This window comes from Acomys minous (assembly GCF_964271855.1).
Source record: "Acomys minous genome assembly, chromosome: 12".
NCBI classification, from domain to species: domain Eukaryota; kingdom Metazoa; phylum Chordata; class Mammalia; order Rodentia; family Muridae; genus Acomys; species Acomys minous.
In genome coordinates, this window is record NC_140493.1 from 107,885,320 (window position 1) to 107,898,166 (window position 12,847).

The 12,847-nt window shown below is 54.0% G+C and overlaps 1 protein-coding gene across 1 annotated transcript; it reads right to left on the reverse strand.

The window, feature by feature from the left end:
* Positions 1-7,061: 7,061 nt before the first annotated feature.
* Positions 7,062-11,579, reverse strand: TRIM47 (tripartite motif containing 47). The gene is made up of 6 exons (XM_084751156.1): positions 10,827-11,579; positions 9,589-9,684; positions 9,065-9,295; positions 8,709-8,907; positions 8,239-8,313; positions 7,062-7,983 (listed from the first exon to the last, which is right to left on the reverse strand). Exons 1-6 carry the CDS (start codon positions 11,511-11,513, stop codon positions 7,343-7,345), a joined length of 1,929 nt encoding a protein of 642 aa, XP_084607282.1. The 5' UTR covers positions 11,514-11,579; the 3' UTR covers positions 7,062-7,342.
* Positions 11,580-12,847: the final 1,268 nt, after the last annotated feature.

A 12,847-nucleotide genomic window follows, 5' to 3' on the forward strand; every position in this document is an offset into this window, starting at 1 on the left:
GAGTGATTCCTGATGGGGGAGATGGTTATGCAAACCTCTGCTGTGCACTTCCAATTCTGTGCCTCCCAAGACCCAGAATGTTCTTCAATACTGGGAAAAGGGAAGAAAGTTAAGACGGAAGGAAGGGGGGAGGGGGCTGGAGAGAGAGCTCAGAGGTTAAGAGCACTGGCTGCTCTTCCAGAGGTCATGAGCTCTATTCCCAGCACCCACATGGTGGCTCACAGCCATCTACAATGAGATCTGTTGCCCTCCTCTAGCCTGCAAGTGTACATGCAAGATAGAGCACTCATATACATAAAATAAATAGATAAAATCTTTTTAAAAAGAAGGAGAAAAATTCAGCCAAGTGGTGGTGGTGCACACCTTTAATCCCAGTACTCAGGAGGCAGAGGCAAGCAGATCGTTGTGAGTTCGAGGCCAGCCTGCTCTACAAAGGGAGTCTCTTGAAAAAACAAAAACAAAAACAAACAAACAAACAAAAAGAGACAGAAGGAAGGAAGGAGAGAGAAGGGAACAGAATTGAAGGGAAGGGAGGGAAAAAAAGCTATGAATGTAGCTCACTTTGTGTGGTGTTTTGGATGGGAATTCTCCCATTGTGGGGAGCAGATGAAGTCATTGACACAGACACAGCCATGTCAAGGACCCCAATACTACAGATCCCCAGAAATTGAAAGGCCTTCTCTAGGTCAGGCTCATGGAAAGTCATAGAGACCTGGACAAGCTCTGGTCTCTGGATGAGCCTGAGAGTGCTCATCATGGAGACCTCCTACTGTGACTAGCCGGGACTCCCTGCTCACTCATGTCTGCTGCCATAAACCCACCACTTCCAATCAGGCATGTAAAGTAAACACTTCAAGGTTTTGGTATGCTGCCTTTGGTGGCGTGTCTCCATCAGGGCGCGTGCCCACCTGAACTCGGTTTTTCTGTGAGTCTGTCTTTCCTTTCTTCATTCCCTGGTTTCTTCAGAACCAAGCCACGAAGGACTTGGTGCCCCCAAAGTATTTAAACACTTGGTCCACAGTTGGTGGTGCCACTTGAGCAGTTTAGGAGGTGTGGCCTTGCTGGAAATATGTCGTGAAAGGTGGCCTTTGAGCGTTAAGATTCATGCCATTTCCCAGTTCGCTCTCTGCTTGGTGCTTGCAGCTCAGGGTGTGAGTTCTTCACTGTTTTGCCTGCTGCCTAGCTTCCCCACAGAAATGGTGATGAGCGCATCCCACTGGAACAGTAAACCCCAAGCAAATTTTCTTCCATAAGTTTCATTGGTCAAGTTGTTTTATCACAGCAATAGAAAAGTAACTAAGACCTTTGGTAGAAGCTGGGCACAGTGGTGCCCACCTGTAATTCCAGCACTCAGGAGTCTGAGGCAGACAGCCTGGTCTACAAAGTGAGTCCAGGACAGCCAAGGCTACACAGAGAAACCCTGTCTCGGAAAAACAAACAAACAAAAGAATCAAAAAAGACACTTAGTAGAGGGCTTGTCCGGCATGCATGACACCACACCCCAGGTCCCATATCTAACACTGCACAAGCCAGGCATGGTGGCTCACATCTTTAATACTGGCACTAGGAAGGCAGAGATAGGTTGATTTTTATGACTTTCTTTCTTTTTTAAAAAAAATAATTTATTTATTTTTGTTTTATATGCATTGGTGTTTTGCCTGCATGTATGTGTGGGTGATCTTGTAGTTACAGATGGTTGTGAGCTGCCATGTGGGTGCCAGGAATTGAACTCAGGACCTCTGGAAGAGCAGTCTGTGCTCTTAGCCGCTGGGCCATCTTTCCAGCCCCTTTTCTTTCTTTCTTTCTTTTTTTTTTTTAAAGATTTATTTGTTTATTATATATAGTGTTTTTACCTGCCTGTTCCCCTGCTGGCCAGCAGAGGGCATCAGATTCCATTATAGATGGCTGTGAGCCACCACGTGGTTGCTGGGAATTGAACTCAGGACCTCTGGAAGAGCAGCTGGTTCTCTTAACTTCTGAGCCATCTCCCCAGCCCCAGGTCTCTATGACTTTCAAGCCAACTTGGGCTACATAATTAATTAAAAGCCAACGAGGGCTACATAGTGAAACTCTGTTTCAAAATAAAACATAAAAAATAAAAAGGATGGCCTGATGGTGGTGGCCCATGCCTTTAATCCCAGCACTCAGGAGGCAGAGGCAGGCGGATCGCTATGAGTTCGAGGCCAGCCTGGTCTACAACGTGAGTGCAGGACAGCCAAGACAACACAAAAAAACCCTGTCTCGGAAAACAAAAACAGGCCTACAGCCTCTTGCTTCTCTCTCTTTAAATTTTATTTATTTTTATTTTATGTGTACAGGTGTTTTCCCTGTATGTTTGTGTACCACATGTGTGCAGTGCCTCAGAAGGCCAGAACAGGGTGTCAGCTCCCTGGGACTGGAGTTAACTTTCTGTTGGCAGCCACAGTGTAGGCCCTGGGAACTGAACCTGGGTCCTCTGGAAAAGCAGCAAGTGCTCTAATTACTGAGCCATCTCTCCAGCCCTCTTTTTTTTTTTTTTTTTTTTTAAATAGTGCTGCGGATGGGATCTTTAAGTCTTACCCACTAGGTAAGCATTCTGCTTCAGCCACCTCCTGGGTCCCTGCCCTGCTGGTCTCCGGCACCCACCAGCTGTTGTGACTGTACCAAAAAGGCACAGCTTTCTTATTGTTGGCACCCAGTGGGAATGTATGTGCTGGCTGTGTGGCTGGATGGGGCAGCTACTCTGCAACTAAAAAGTTATTTTCCTTCCTGGGCCCCCAAATAAGCTGCAGCCCAGCCCTGCTCTCGGCAAACCTCAGCCGCACCCAGCTCAGCCCATCTTCCTGGCCAGGCCCTGCCTCTTAGCCACAGGCTCTGTCAGACTCACAGGCTCTGTCTGGGAGGAGGGGAAACAAGTGTTCCCCCGAGCTCCTAAGGGGATGGAAAAGGAAAAGAGGAGCACTGAGGAGGGCCTCTTTTCTCCTGGAGCGCCAGGAGGGAGGTCCCCGGACAGTGAGGCCTGAGGGACCAGGCTGTGAGCAGCTGCCAGGAGCAAGTGAGGCACAAGTCCGTCCTCAGCCTGTTGCTTGGACTCCAGAGCTTATTTTCCCACAGAAACAAAGCTCCAGTGGAGGTTGGCTGCTTGCCTGGCTCTAAGGAACTGTATTCAGTTCACAGCTACAGCCTCAAACTTTCACCCCTCCACATTGTCTGGGATTAGCGGGGGGTGGGGTGGGTGGGGGGTGGGTGGGGGGTGTGTGTGCTCTAGTGGAGCCTCTGAGATCGCAGACCAGCAGGCACCTCTGCCAAGGCTCTGGGGCTGTGGGAACTGGGGCCTACGGAGAACACAGTTCGTTTACGCTTTGTTTTTTCCTTTCGGGGGGGTTTCTTGTTTCTGAAGTTCATCTTCTACCACTGAGCCTCACTCCTCAGCCCAGCTCACCTAAGCTGTGGGCGTCCTGAACTGGGACCCATGTCAAAGTACTCAGCCTCTCTCACTTATAAACAGTAATGGGGGCAGATTCATAAGTTTCTAGCTCTTCCTCTTTTTAACATTTTCTCATGGTAGTGTATGTCTACAGTCCCGGGACTTAGGAGTCAGAGGCAGGAGGATTGCCAGGAGTTGGAGGCCCGCTTGGGCTATATAGCTCATTTCCGAGACAAACGTGGGCTGCAGAGTGAGAGCTTGTCTTTAAAGAAGAAAGTTGTTTTTTGCTTTTGTTTTTGTTTTTGTTTTTTTTAGATAGGGTCTCTCTGTGTAGTCCTGTCTTTTCCTAAACTTGCTTTGTAGACCAGGCTGGCCTCGAACTCACAGCGATCCGCCTGCCTCTGCCTCCCGAGTGCTGGGATTAAAGGCGTATTCCACCACACCCTGCTCATAAAAAAGAAAAAATTTAAATAATCTTTTGTTTTTGTTCTGTTTAAGACGGGGACCCTGCCTGTAGCTCAGGCTGGCATACACACTGTGTACCCAGCATCTTGAGTGCTGTGAGCTGCTACTTGGGGCTTCGAGCAGTTTTGAATAAAGCAGATGAAAGCATTGGTGGAATGGACAAAGGGCTAGACCCCTTGAACTACCTATGTCGTGGGCAGTGGTGGCCTCATCATGTTGCTGTACTTGTTCCTAGATGTTTCTAGAGGAATGCTGGAAATTCTCAGGGCTGGACACACCTCTTTGCACAAGTATTCAGCCAGGCAGACATACAAACATGCAAATATGTATACACATACAGACACATAACAACATACATGCATGCATGCACACATACATGCAAAAAGACATTAACGCATCCTAGCATTAGCTTAAAGTGCAGAGCTGTGTCTCAGGTTCCAGACGGGATGGGTGTGTGTGGTCCAAGCCCTGGGGCTTCTTAGCTCCCTGTGCAGGCATGGGTAAGCCAACCCTACTCTGCTCTCCACTTTGAGCTATAAAAGCTGTATCATGGCATGGCAGTGGTGGCGCATTCCTTTAATGCCAGCACTCGGGAGGCAGAGGCTCGGGAGGCAGATCACTGTGAGTTTGAGGACAGCCTGGTCTACAAAGTGAATCCAAGGCAGTCAAGGCTACACAGAGAAACCCTGTCTCAGCCTCCGCCCTCCAAAAAAAGCTGTATCATTGGGACTTGGGATAGAGATGCTTATTTCTCTCTCTCTCTCTTACACTTTTTATTTGTTTTATGTGTGCATATGCATGTGTGTGGGTGCCCACCACCATAGCCTAGGGATGCAAATCAAGAGAGCAGCTTGCAAGAGTTGGTTCTCTTCCACCATGTGGATTCTGGACCTCAGACTCAGGACATCAGGCGTGGCGGCACTCACCAGCCGAACCATCTCGTCAGCTCAAGGTTCTGCCACAGTCTTTGGAAACTGAAAGTCATTCTACAAGTAAGGTACTTGTGAGTGGCTGAAACCACAGCCATAGAAGGGTCAGGACCGGATCCCAGCAGGGCAGCTCTGGGCCTGAGGGGCCCTCATCAGCCATGCTTACATTCCGGGGCATGCCAGGGCTTCCTGAACTCAGAGGGCTACAGCAACAAGAGTATGTGGGGTGGAACAGGCCGAGCTGGGGGATTGGGGTGGGGGAAGACAGCACAGGTGGTCTAGGGATGTCTGTGGAAGAGGGAGGCTGTTTGCAGGTAAGAATAGACTCCATGAAGACAGTGGAACAGCCTCCTGACAGCTCATTGGTTGGGTGTACAGGGACCTGTGGGACCTGTGGCTGCCATGGGAATAGGGTTAAGAACACAAAGCAGCAGGGGCAGGGAGGCCCCACCCGGAAAAGAAACATCCTGGCTGCTGGGGCCAGGCAGGCTCTGTGGGAGGGGTTATTTTTAGCAGTTTAGTCGGCTGGGGCTGGACTTGTATGGCCTTGCTGTCTGGCTGTATAACTCACCCATTGTCCTGTCTGACCTTGGGTAGCTGCCTGGAGGCTTCTCTCCGTCTGCCCCTTGCCCTGTGGGGTGCATCTGGGCCCCCAGGAACCTGGAGAGGAGGTTGGCCTGGGAACACAGTCCTCTTATACAGTCCCACGTTGTTCAAGACAGGGCGGAGAGATTCTGGGGTGGTGGAGGACATTGAGCCTTCCTGGAAACCAGCCAGAGGCTCTCCTGAGGCACAGGACCTGACGTCGGTCCCCAGAGAACTGCAACAGCGCTGTGTCACAGCTGCACAGCTGGGTGCAGAGATGTGACGTCAAGGACATAGATCCGTTTATTGTAGATGTCCTTTCTTCATTCTAGTCACACCCTGGGTGGTCTCAGCCGAGTCCCTCTAGGGCTTGAGAGGTGTGTGTGTGTGTGTGTGTGTGTGTGTGAGAGAGAGAGAGAGAGAGAGAGAGAGAGAGAGAGAGAGACAGAGAGAGACAGAGACAGAGACAGAGAGACAGAGACAGAGAAAGACAGAGACACAGAGAACAGAGACAGACAGACAGACAGACAGACAGACACACACACACACACACACACACACACACACACACACACGAGGGGGGGGAAGGGGAGTTGCTTTTGCCTTTCCATTTCTCTTCCCAAGCACCCTGCTTAGCTCTTGCCTTTGGGTGTGTGACTTCTGTGTTTGGTTCTGGACACAACACACACAATGCAGGTCCAGAATTGGCTTGTGGCATCAAGGATGAGATGTACTGGTGAGGGTACCCTTCCCCCATCCAAAGCCACCGTGGACAACAGGTGTGCCCATGGTGGACTCTGGGAGAAGCCAGCCCTCTTACCTTGCCTAGATCCAGGGTGCTGCTGAAGGTCAGGCAGCCTGTTCCAGCACCTTCCTCCTGGGCTAGGGGGGCTCTGTTCTCTCCTGCCTGCTCATTCTGGTCTGTGTGTTTGTTTTGGCGTGCGTGCGTGCGTGCGTGCGTGCGTGCGTGCGTGCGTGCGTGCATGCATGCATGCACCTCAGCAGACATCCACTTATCTTTTGAGAAGCAGTTTCTTACCTGAAGCTCACCTACTAGGTTAGGCTAGCACTCACTGAGCCCCAGTGGCCTGTCTGTCTCTACCTCCCTAGTGCAGACATTACAAGTACGATTATTTTTTATTTTATTTTTTTGCTTGTTTTGTTTTTCGAGACAGGGTCTTTCTATGTAGCCCTGGCTGTCCTGGATTCGCTTTGTAAACCACACTGGCCTTGAATTCACGGTGATCTGCCTGTCTCTGCCTCCCAAGTGCTGGGATTAAAGGCAACAAGTACGATTCTTTTCTGGGCCTAGAACTCAGGCCTTCCCGATCTTAGGTCTGGTGCCTTCTCCCAGCAAGCACTTTACCAGCTATGCTTTCCCCAGCCCTAGTCCATTTGTTTTGCTTTATGTATTTATCTGTATTTATTTACTGTGCATGCATGTTCCTGCCTGTGTTTGTGGCTCAGGCACCAGGGCATATCGGTGGAGGTCAGAGGCCAATTTGCAGGAGTCATTTCTCATCTTCTACCATGTGCGGCTCAGGAATCAAGCACAGGTCCTGAAGCTCAGAGGCAAAGCGCCTGCACTGGCAGAGCCATCTTGCCTGTCCCTATTCCCAGACATTGAAGGCTGAGAGGTCTAGGAGTTTGTGGTGGATGAGGAATGAAAAGGGGAGTCGTTCATTCATCGAATGTTTATTGAGCACCTACTGTGTGCCAGGTACTTCTAGAGACCTGGAAAAGGAGGGGCTGGGGCAGTCCGCCATCGTCCCAGCCAAAGTTCTCTTCTCCAAATGAGTCCTTCAAGGGACAGGGGCTGGGGACCCCTGCCTTGAAAACTGGAGAGTCTAGTTATAGAAGGCAGAGACCTCTAGAAGTGAGACAGCTGGGAGTGTGTGTGGGGGTGTCTCTCTAAGTCTGGTGTCTTCTCCCAGGCAATATGGGCAAGGTCGCTCCATCACCTCCTCTTCAGCACGGAGATGCACGATTTCTTGAGGGGCCCAATCTGCAGATGGGCGTCGACACTCTCCAGGAAGAAGGCGGGCTTGAGTCTGTGGCTGAAGAGCCCTGAAAAGTGGCTGTCCAGGCGACTCTGGAAAGGGTCAGTGGGGGAGGCCAGGGCACCACTGCGGCGTGGCCGGGAGGCTTTGAGTCTCCGAAGAAGGCTCAGCTTTCCGTCTCGAACGGCGTAGAAGGCCAGGGCATGGTCAGCATACTCCAAGCAGACCCCGACCGTAGGTGAAAAGGCGTGGGGCAGCGGGGCCTCCAGCCCGCAGAACCACACTGAGAACCCACGCCCGTTCCACTGCAGACAGCACGAGTGTGCGTTTCGGCCCAGCCGGCCCCGGTCGTAGGGCTCTTGTGGAGAGAAACCCTCTGCCATGACACCCATACTGACCCAGCCTTCAATGATCTCCACCTCCCAGTAGTAGGTGCCCCGGTCCAGGGCTCCCTCTCCTAGCACCTGCTCACAGTGTGTGAAGCGGGTGGGTGACTCCGGGTAGTTGATGGGACATAATACCCTCTTGACACCTTTGGTTCCAAAAAGCTGCAGGAACTTGTCGGCTGTGTCACTGTCCAAGTCCACGATGTAGGCAACTGACCCCGTGGGTGGGAGAGAGACACAGATCACAGCCAGGTTCAGATGGGGGAGTCCCACACAGGTGTCCCACCCCACCTCCTACCTGCCACCACGCCACCAAACAGCCCTGCCTGTCCCTTTTTTAGGGCCAGTGAGACCCAGCACTCATGGGGACCACCCATGGAGATGACCTTGTTCACCCCAGAGACTAAGGGCCTGGCACCAAGCCCTGTTTCTGGAGGCCCCTTGGTAGCAGCGGGCTGGCTACTTACACTTGAGGAAATAGTCTCTGGGAGCCTCACTCTCCAGCAGGTTAGTGCTGTCAGGGTCCTGGGACTCCACATCAGCTGCAGAAGAAGAGGCGGTGGTGGGGAAGCCAGCTCTCTGACTACCTGTTGCTGGCTGCAGGGCTAAGATGGAGAGCCGCCCATCCTGTGTTCTCGTGCACGTGTGGCGCTTGAGCCCCGCCCCCCCCATCCCCTTGATCCTGCCTCGCCGCTTTGTATGCAGGGCCTCGATCTCTCTGAAATTCCTGGATGAGCTAGGATTATCCCCTCTGCCCCCTGCGGGGTGGGGTGGGGGGCTGGGGGGGATGGCTACAATTCCTGGCAGGATTACAGATTCTCCCCCAGTGCCAGACACATTCCCTCCTACATTCCTGGAAGGACACCAGCTCTGGGGGCCCCGTACAGCATATCTGGGGGAGGAGGTGAGTCATCTTGGGGGGGGTGGGAGCACCTACCTTCTGAGCCAACTTTCTGCAGCCCATCCTCCTCATTGTCCAGCCCCCGCAGCTGCTCCCATTGGCCGGCACAGGCTGAGACCAGGATGTCTCTCACTGCTTTCACCACTTGGGAGGACTTGGTGAAACTGAGTTCCTTAGGAGGCCCAGGGCCAGGGCCGCACCCCTCCTCCAGGGCCAGCCGTAGTACCAAGAGCTCCTGTGCCAGACAAACGCCCATTAAGGCTCCACTGGCCACAGCATCTCCCACGGGGAAGGTAACAGCTGCCGTGGAAGGGCCAGGTACCCGTAGCATTGGCCATCATTCAACCCCCACCCCCACCCCATCCCTGCAATCCCCACTGTGGTGCCCTCACCTGCAGAAAGCTGACTGAGTCAGCTTCTGGGACCTGACCGAGGTTGTGACGCGCCCGGCTTAGGCGGCTGCGCTGTTCCTCTTGTCTACGCAGGTCACCCTGGGTGCGCCCCAACATAGTGGCCTCTCCCTCCTCGATGAACCCCAGCACCTCGGTCTGGAAACTCTGAAGGGTGGCTGTGGCCTCGGCAAACATCTGGTTCACCCTCTCCCGCTCTGCCAAGGCTGCGCTCTGCAGGGGAGGGCGGTGGAAGTGGGGGGTAAAGGCCAGAGACCAGGTCTGGCTGCTGTCTCCTTCCCTGACTGCTTGTGCCCACCCAGCCTTACTAGGAGGACAGAGGACCAGCTCCAGCCTGCTCTGGATCTGAGCAGAAACAAGGTGTTCCTGTGTAGTAGGGTTGAACAGTTCCTTAGTGTGTGTGTGTGGGGGGCACATCTACAGTGGGTGGTTCCACCCTGAAAGCTTATGCATGATTTCGGAGGCCTGCTTCAGGGGTACACAGGGGGACTAGGGTGGACTCTGACCTTGATGAGGGCCACGGTACGGCGGGACTGTGCAATGCTGGCACCCAGCTCATCGATGCGGTCCTCCACAGCGCTCAGGACTTTGGGCTGCTCCGCCTGTGGACCGGGCTTTGTGAGTTTGGTGTCTGACAAAGGACCCTGCCCTGCAACAGATCTCAGGATCTGGGAGACTAGACAAGTGGCATTTGTGAATGAAGGGACTGGAAATGACAGTGATACCCCAGAATATACCCAAAGCACCTCTGGCCCAGGTTAGCGCCATCCTCAAATTCCTAGCAAGGAAGCAGGCTGTGGGCATCTGACTACCTGTTAACCAGAGAAGCCAGGATAGGGCCACCTAAGAGTCTCAATTTATTTGAGACTCCCCCCCCCCCCCAGTGGAGAGGATGGCATTGGGGCGTGACTGAACCAGAAGAGAGGGCACTAACTAGTCTTGGGGATTAGCTTCAAAAGAGCCTTCACCCTCAATCTAACTCTAAAAAATGGGGATTCCGGGCAAATCCCTTGGGTCCTATGAGTCACAGCTCGAGGCAGGAGAGACGGAAAATCCCAAAGCTAGAGGCGCCAAGACCGGGATGGAGGCCAAAGGAAACTGGGGGCGGGAGGTAGCGAGACACTGGGCACATGTTCCCAACGGCCCCAGAACGTTAGGACAGAGAAGATCTGTGTGACCAGCTCAACCTCCATCGCTCCCTTGGTGCCTGCCACACCCATCCAAAGTGACTGACTCAGTTGAGGACAGATGTGAGTTGGGACCAGCAAGAAGAGCACATCAGCCATGGGGCCCAGCCTGCAGCCAGCTCCTGATCCCCACCAGCTCCGGGGGCCTAATGCAAATCCCTCTCTGGCTTTACACCCATACTGACTTGGCTTCACACCACACCCACACATACACACACACACACACACACACACACACACACACACACCCCGACTCGACTTCTCTTCCATCCATACCAGCCCCAGCGAATGACACTGCAGACTAGAAGAGGTTACAAAGGAGAGGAAACTAAGGCAGGAGCCTCTCGAGTCTGAAAGACGAAACCCACGCAAAGATGGAAGGAGAGAACCAACTCCACAAAGTTGTCCCCTTAATCCCCATGTACACATCCACAGTAGTAATAAAGCAAATCAATATATAAAAAGACACCGCCCGAGAAGAGTGGGGGCTCTAAATAGCTCTCCTGCCCCGCCTGCCACCCATCTCCACGTGCCCGCTCAAGGTGCCCGCGCCCCACCTCCTGAAGAGCGCGCTCCTGCTCCAGCGGCACGAGCTCATGACCGCGATGCTCCTGAGTGGCACAGGCCTCGCAAAGGCACACCCGCTCCACACGGCAGTAGCGCTCCAGCGGACGCAGGTGGCGCGGACACAGACTCTCCTCCAGCCGGCGTAGCGGCGGCACCAGGCGGTGGCCGCGCAGTGCTGGGCTGCGTTCGTGGGGAGCCAGATGCGCAGAGCAGAAGGAGGCGAGGCAGGAGAGACAGGAGAGGGCGGCAGGCAGGGCGGCGCCCTCGGGGCACGCGTCGCAGCGCACCGGCTCTTCTCCCGCGGGCCAAGGCTCGGGCGCGCACGGAGCCGATGGCTCCGGAGCCGTAGGTGGTGCGCTGGGCGCGGAGGGCTCGGGCGTCGCGCCCCGGGCCGAGCCTGAAGCCGGCGCGGACATGGGTCCTGCGCCCGAGCCCTGGCGTAGCTGCAGCAGCTCGGACAGCGTGTGGTTCTTGCGGAGCTGCAGGCCGTCGGGGAAAGGCTCCTGGCACAGTGGGCAGCGGGCCGGACCTCCGGAACTACCGGTGCCGCCTGCGCTCCGGTGCGGCCAGAGCGCGCCCAGGCAGGCGAGGCAGAAGTTGTGGCCGCAGGGCAGTGTCACGGGCTCGCGGAGCGGTTCCAGGCAGATGGGGCAGCTGAAAGGCCCGCTGCCGTCCATGGCTCCGCGGCTGCCTGGGCACCGCCTGTGCTGCTCCCGCCTGGGTGGGACCTGGGACGGTTCGCGCCCGGCACCGCCCCCCCCCGGGACCAAGGCCAAGGGTCCCGCCCCCTCCTACCCCTCTGCAGCTCTGCCCGCCCTAACATGGCCTGCCACCGCAGCACCCACAGGTTAGCAGACGCCGCCGTGGGGACCGCTTGCTCTCCAGGGCGCACGACCCCCTTGAGCCCTCCATCTCACGTGGGCGGGGGAGGTGGCACTGCCAAAGGGGCGTGAAAAGAAGAGGACCAGGACGGAGGATGCCAGGGGATGCATGGGGAGGAGGCTGAGAGGTCATTCGACCCTCCATCTCCCACCTTGGGCAGCTAGTGCCACAGGAGAGGTGGGCGGGCACAGCCGTGTCTCCAGCACCTTTTCCTTCCAGGCCCCTTCCGGGTACAGTCAGCAAAGTTCCCGAGCTGTTGGCAGCTAGAAAAAAAATAACTGCTGATATATGTCTGTTTTTTGTCCCTTAGAGACTCTATTTATCCGCGCTGGGGAACTTGGCCTAGTCTAGGTCTGAAATGGGAAGCTGACATCACTTGACAAATGCCTTGTCTGAGGAATTTACTTCCGTTCCTGGATACTGGCGGGTGCCTGTAGTTCCCCAAAAGGAGTCACTGGTTAAGACTTGCCGGACGACGCATTTAGAACGGTGCGGTGCGTCTAATTGTTTGTTTTGAGACTTAGTCTCTGTAAGTAGCCCAGATTGACCCAGAGCTCGTCATGCTCCTGCCTCAACCTCCTGAGAGCTGGGAGCACAGGCATATGCCATACATCTGTTTTCTGTGTGTTGTTTTTGAGACACAGTCTTTTTCTTTCTTTCTTTTTATTTTTTTTAAAGATTTATTTATTTATTATTATGTATACAATGCTCTGCCTGCATGTACACCTGCAGGCCAGAAGAGGGGATCAGATTACATTATAGATGGTTGCTGGGAATTGAACTCAGGACCTCTGGAGGAGCAGTCAGTGACCTTAACCTCTGAGCCATCTCTCCAGCCCCTCTTTCTTTCTTTCTTTTTTTTTTTGAGACAGAGTTTCTCTGTGTAGCGCTGTCCTGGACTCACTTTGTAGACCTGGCTGGCCTCAAGCTCACAGAGATCCGTCTGCCCCTGTACTGAGATTAAAGGCATGTACAACCACTGCTCAACAAGATTTAAAAAAAAATTTTTTTTCTGAGACAGGGTCTATCTGTGTAGCCTTGGCTGTCCTGGACTTGCTTTGTAGACCAGGCTGACCTCGAACTCGAAGAGATCCTCCTGCTTCTGCCTCCCGAGTGCTGGGATTAAAGG

What these genes read in the sequence shown, in the direction of transcription:
- TRIM47 (XM_084751156.1), bottom strand. Translation starts at nt 11,513, where the DNA reads ATGGACGGCAGCGGGCCTTTCAGCTGCCCCATCTGCCTGGAACCGCTC. An exon ending in GCAGAAAGTTGGCTCAGAAG is followed by an intron (nt 8,314 to 8,708) that starts GTAGGTGCTCCC and finishes CTTCTTCTGCAG; the next exon opens with CTGATGTGGAGTCCCAGGAC. An exon ending in CAGAGACTATTTCCTCAAGT is followed by an intron (nt 7,984 to 8,238) that starts GTAAGTAGCCAG and finishes CCACGGGGTCAG; the next exon opens with TTGCCTACATCGTGGACTTG.